Raw genomic sequence first — 6,000 nt, 5'->3', positions numbered from 1 at the left:
TTTAAGGCAGCCATAGGCATTGGGCTGTTGTGGGTAATTGTCTATGTCATTGTGTAGTGTTTAGTGTCAGCACGATTTGTTTAAATAGCTTCACGATCGTCAGTTTGTTGTTTTTGTTTCGTCGTTATAATTAAAAAGAATATATTTTTCACACGCTGCGTTTTGGTCCTCTATTCCACGTCAAGAAGATCGTGACATAATGCTCAGGAAATGTGTACTGAGTTGATGTGAAGTAGAAAATGCCAAGACACGAAGATTCAGTTTCAACAGTTCAGAGCACGTTTATTTCTTAATCTCTTTGAGAAAGTTTGACAGCAGTCATCAGAGACATGGTGTTCTTTGTTGTGACATTTCTGGTTCAAGATGTTTCTCACTGGGATCCAACCAGTGTCCCGGCAGAGGAACTGGTGGAGCTGACCACCTTGCCGTCCACCATTTCCTCCACAATAGTCACCACCTTGCGTGTTGTTGTGGACGAGGATGAGGATGACATGCTGAAGAGCAAAAAAACTATGGTGTTAGGTTCCATCATTCTGAGGACAATTTTTGACTGTATGTCTATGTCATTTGAAACACGAGGCATGAGACTCAAAGCTCACCTGCTAGCCTCTCCATCCAGCAGCCTTCTGTACTCGGCGATCTCCATCTCCAGTCTGGTCTTGATGTCCAGCAGCATCCGGTATTCGTGTCCTTGTCGTTCCAGCTCAGCCCTGAGATTTACCAACTGTTCCTCCAAGCTGGTCACCTGCATCTGATAACCTGACAGCTGCATGGAGAAACGGTTCTTTGTCTCTGCAAGGTTATGTTCCATGGATGATTTCTATTGGAGAGAAATTAAGAGCACAACAATACATCAGGAAGTAGCAGAGCAAATTCATTGATGGGTGGCAGACATTGAAACAAAATAATTTTGGTTGATTTCTGAACAGTCTTACCATGCTTATTTGTGATTGCAATTCGATTTCAAGACTCTGCAGCGTACGTTTGACTTCTGAGATTTCAGATCTGGACGTGTGGATAACTTCTGTGCTAATTGCGACTTCCTTGTTCAGTGCCTCGGTCTGTGGAAAACACCATCCAAAATAATGTTTTTACATGAACAATTCAATTGATGGGACATTATGGATATCGTGGACCTAAATTATGGAATCATTTTTATAATGAGAAACAGTATTACCTTGGCGTGGAACCAGCCCTCCAGTTCTCTGTTGTTCTTGGTAGCGACAGCCTCGTAGTGTTCGCGAATCTCAGCCATGACTTTGCTGAGGTCTTCCTGTGGTGCAGCGTCAACCTCCACATGGACCTGGCCGCTCATCTGGGCACGCATGGACAACAGCTCCTAAAGGAATCATGGATAGTCTGGTTCAACCTCAGTCATGCATTACTCATTATGCATGACATTGACGATTTTTTCCCCCAATCAACTGATGACAAATAGTCATGAAGCTTGGCAATTACTTTTGTATGACTAAATCTATAGTCACTCAGACTCACCTCCTCGTGGTTCTTCTTGAGGAAGATCAACTCCTCTCTCAGCCCCTCAATCTGCATCTCCAGGTCAGATCTGGCCATGGTCAGGTCATCCAGCAGCCTCCTCAGGCCACTGATGTCGGCCTCCACAGACTGCCTCATGGACAGCTCGTTCTCATACCTAAGCAAATGCAGCTTTGTTTACTGGACTAAAGATATACTCTATCTATTTAAGACAGTATGGATTGATGCATATTTATTGTGATCATTCATGATGTCACCCACTTGACCCTGAAGTCATCTGCTGCCAGCTTGGCGTTGTCAATGCTGAGGTAGATTCCACTGTTGATGCGTGTGGCATCCTGGATCTGAAAGAGAAAATTAAGTTTTGGAGTTTAACAGTTTTATCTGGAGTGATTAAATGAATGGCGCTATAAACTTTATCTGATTTTGGGTGTGTTAGTGTGTCTGACATTGGACCAGAGATCAATGACCCTGGGGATACATACACTGCATTCACAGTGCACAATGGTATTAATGAAAAAGCTATATTTATTAAGAACATCAACGCGGTAATGGCCATGAACTAGATTTATGATATTGTCCTTGACATTATCAGGTTACTGGTGAAGGCTTACTAAGTAGTGGTGTTTATTTTGTGCCTTGGAGTAACTGGCACTCCCCTTCCTCTTCCACAATAGTAAGGCAATGGCTATCAGTGGCCATAAAACCCAGCCTTTATAAACAAGTGGTAAAAGTAGTCATAATGGTGTACTGTAGTTGTAAACGAGTTGACTGACATACCTTGCCTTGGAGTTCGGTGATAGAGAGATGAAAGGCACTGTAGTCACGACCAGTGGGGGAGGTCTTGGCCTCCAGGAACATGCGGATCTTGTGCTCCAGATCAGCGTTGGCCGTCTCCAGGGAGCGGACCTTGTCCAGGTAAGTGGCCAGACGGTCGTTCAGGTTCTGCATGGTGGCCTTCTCGTTGGCAGACACGTGCAGGTCCAGGCCATCAGACAGGTTGAAGCCACCTCCACCACCACCCATGCCAAAACCACCGCCAGCAGAGAAGGACCTGGATGCACTGGAACTGGAGATGCGCACCCCAGAGCCACCTGCACCCCCGTACACGCTGCCGGCCCTCATGCCACTAATGTGGCTGCCACCTCCCATGCTGCCACCTCCAGACACGGAGAGGCGAGAGAAGCCCATAGGTGCTCCCCTCGTGGATCCACCAGAGGACATGAAGCTGCTGCTGGAGAAGGACATGTTGATTGAGTCTGCTGTCTTACTGCACTAGCTGGAGAGGACTTAGTGAAGAGTGGAGGAGAAGGGCTGGTTGTTTTATACAACTTCACGTGGGGGGATAGAGGTGGGAGGGGAAAGATCATGAAAGGCGTGGGAGGAACACCTCCCCAAAGTCTTCTATTTAAGTCATAAAAAGCCAATGCGCGCACACAGGCATGACAGACTCAATCTGTCAATTGCTTGTGGGTGTGGCAAAGGGTAACGAGTTCTGAGATGTCATTTCTTATCAATCCTCATCTATTTCCGCTCGTCAGAGAGTATCAGTCTGCAGAGCACATGCTTAATAATGTACTGTCAGGATTAAAACACACTAAACCATTGAAAGGTCATCTATAATATGATTTTACTTACAACACAATTTAGAACAAACAAAAGTGGAGTGGAGATTGCGCCTTGGTTAAAGAGTAACTTTCCCCCTAATTACACACTGCATCCTAGCTGTGGCAGTAGGACATTAAGTGTGTGGCCATCTCCATGCAAACTTTTAACAATGACTTGAAACTCAGCCTTTCATGAAGGAATGTGGTGCCCTGGATTCACAAAATGTTCTGGCAGCAGCTTTGCATTGTGCACACCTGGATTACGAAGTAAACCAGTTCTTTGGTCAACAACACACACTATTCGTTGCCTGCAGAATCACTCTTAAGCGCTGTCTAATCTTGAATCAACAATGATAACAGTGCATGGATTTAATTGAATTAGTGTTTTTCCCTAATAAACAAATTAATCAAAAGCCGATCCAGTCTAAGATAGCATGAGTTTTTGTTACACTCACTTAATAATCAATCTATAAGTTATTAAGAATTGGCATGAAGTTAAGCCACACTATTGGGTCTTATTAATGCCATTTATACGTCTTGATTTGTTGTTTGTAACCTGTGTCTGTCTGAATAGGAAAACATACCACAGCTCAAGCCTTGCGCTACTGAGCTACCTTCCACCATCTTTAAAGTTAAAATACTACCATTGCATTTGTGGTTATGAGCTAACGATATTGCGTTGCTAACAGCCTCAAGTGCACCTGAAATCATTAGCGAGGGAGGAGCAAAGACAAAACTTCATGTGAAGCATTAGATAAAGCCCTTACACCTAAAAAAAAAAAAATGTAAGACAAGATGGTACTTGCCTGTTCTCATCATCAGCTGCTGAATCTCTGTGTAAGGGGATGACATGGATCTTAAAAAATGTTCATTCATCGATGATGCAGGCATGTAAATATGTGATTTACCGGTACAAGCCATCCTCTACCTATCTTGCCATCTTGAATGTTTCCATTGTGCCCTGCTTTGAACAAGCTACATTAACACTTCAGGAATCCATTAAGTCACTATCATTGATTAAAAAAACATCAAAATATGTTTGACACCACAAGATAATTATTCTTTAGTCTCTTTGATCACAGGGATTGTATATAATTGTTGTAACACTTGTGTAATTCTATGTACACTGATTGAACCCATATCTCATTCACGGTTTCATCTGATTAGTTTCTTTGTGGACCGCTGCAGGTTTCTGCTTGTACAAAAACCTGTCTAACCTGTGGTCACGCAAGATTGGTCCCCAGCCCCATACAGGCCTCTTAATCTATCATCTGTAGTAGAGGTCGTTTTAAACAAACCCTCTCTAAATGTTATGTGTAAATAGAGTCTCTTCTACGATTCGTCCAACAGGATCCCTCTCAGCCAAAAGAATTGTCACTTTGTCCTACTGAAACAATCTTGTCTGAATGTCTTCTCTCTCTAAGCTTCATCTGTTGCTGCATCTTGTGGTTTTACCATGGCTAACATTTAATGAGTCTGATGGGAACTGATGGTAGAACAGTGCAAACACCAAAATCACATTTTCACCACGAACTGCAACTGGCCTATAAGCCCCATACTCTATCATACCATAAATGCATTCAGTATGTTACATTATTCACAACCATGTTTTTATTTAGTCCTTCATTGTTTTGGTTGTGTGTTGTATTGTGTGTGTGTTGTATGTGTCACAGCAATGCATCTCTCCTGTCACCTGGCTGGGTCTCTGCATGTTAAAATGCACTTAGTGTTTCAGGCCAAGCGAGAAAACACTTGGGACTGAGAGAAAGGTGAATGTGGGTGAAGGTTATTGTCTTTTAACAATCATTTCAACAACCAGTTGTGTAAAAATGCCTCTTCCAGGCATAAAGGTTGCAAACGCCTGTTTTGAGCTGTCTACGGAAAGCCAGGGGCACATTCCAACAGTCAGACATCATTTACAAACACAGTGTTTGAGTTTAGTGAGTGTGCCAGATCAGAGGCAGTAGGGATGACAAGACGTTATATTGATAGGTGCATGAATTGTACCATATTGCTGTCCTGCCTGAGAATTAAAAATGTAACAAGTACTTTTGGGTGTCAAGTGTATGGGAGTAAAAAGTACATATTGTCTTTAGGAATGTAGTGGAGTAAATAGTAAAGTACATATACCCCAAAAAACTACTTAAGTAGTACCGCAAAGTATTTTTACTTAGTTACTTTACACCACTGTCAGCAACACATGAAAACCTCTAAAACATCCCATATTGCAGTCTTTATGGCCAGTAATTGAAAAAGGTGCCTTTTGTTTGATCCTTTCATCTCCTCACATAGAGCCATGATTTACAGTGGCTGTACTTATAGGCAAGGTATAGCCTACAACCATTTTAAAGCTCTCATGATCCTTTATATAAGCTATGGGGAGGGGAACAATTAAAGCATGTGTTAAGGAATCTATACATTACGAAAGCGGTGTGACTGAGTGAAAGGCAACATACCTAACAGGTTAATGGTGTGCCTGCTAGATCTGGTTTGTGAGGTGTGCCACTATAAGAGGGACTACAGGGCTTAAGTTGGTTTAAGGTGTTTTTGACTTGTGGAAGATTAGAAAAAATCAACAAAGGTGCACACTGCAATGTGTGGTATGTAGCACGTGACAATCATAATACAAAAAATAAGATAAAACTAAATGTAACAGTAGTTGTTACCAAGAAATCACTTCTGCAGTCAATATCAGTCACTCCTAGTTTCCTAGTAACATAAGCCTTTATAGCCTTTAAATCTTGTGGGTTAAACATTGACATGCCACACCTATGTGTCAACACCCGGCCCTCAGAGAACGGGAAAATCTATCGGTTGAAATGACTAACCAATCTCAAGTCTTCGTTCTTACTTTAACACATTTCAACATTAAAACACTATATTCAAACAGTACAAGGCA

At 42.4% G+C, this 6,000-nt stretch overlaps 1 protein-coding gene across 1 annotated transcript; it reads right to left on the bottom strand.

Moving 5' to 3' along the window:
- Positions 1-256: 256 nt before the first annotated feature.
- On the bottom strand, positions 257-2,797 carry LOC129828879 (keratin, type I cytoskeletal 13-like). The gene is made up of 7 exons (XM_055890150.1): positions 2,275-2,797; positions 1,756-1,838; positions 1,495-1,651; positions 1,178-1,339; positions 936-1,061; positions 600-820; positions 257-494 (listed from the first exon to the last, which is right to left on the bottom strand). The coding sequence occupies exons 1-7, from the start codon at positions 2,740-2,742 to the stop codon at positions 371-373; spliced, it is 1,341 nt and encodes a 446-aa protein (XP_055746125.1). The 5' UTR covers positions 2,743-2,797; the 3' UTR covers positions 257-370.
- Positions 2,798-6,000: the final 3,203 nt, after the last annotated feature.

Source organism: Salvelinus fontinalis, chromosome 2 (genome assembly GCF_029448725.1).
Source record: "Salvelinus fontinalis isolate EN_2023a chromosome 2, ASM2944872v1, whole genome shotgun sequence".
Lineage (NCBI taxonomy): Eukaryota > Metazoa > Chordata > Actinopteri > Salmoniformes > Salmonidae > Salvelinus > Salvelinus fontinalis.
This window is presented reverse-complemented; position numbering and strand designations above follow the sequence as displayed.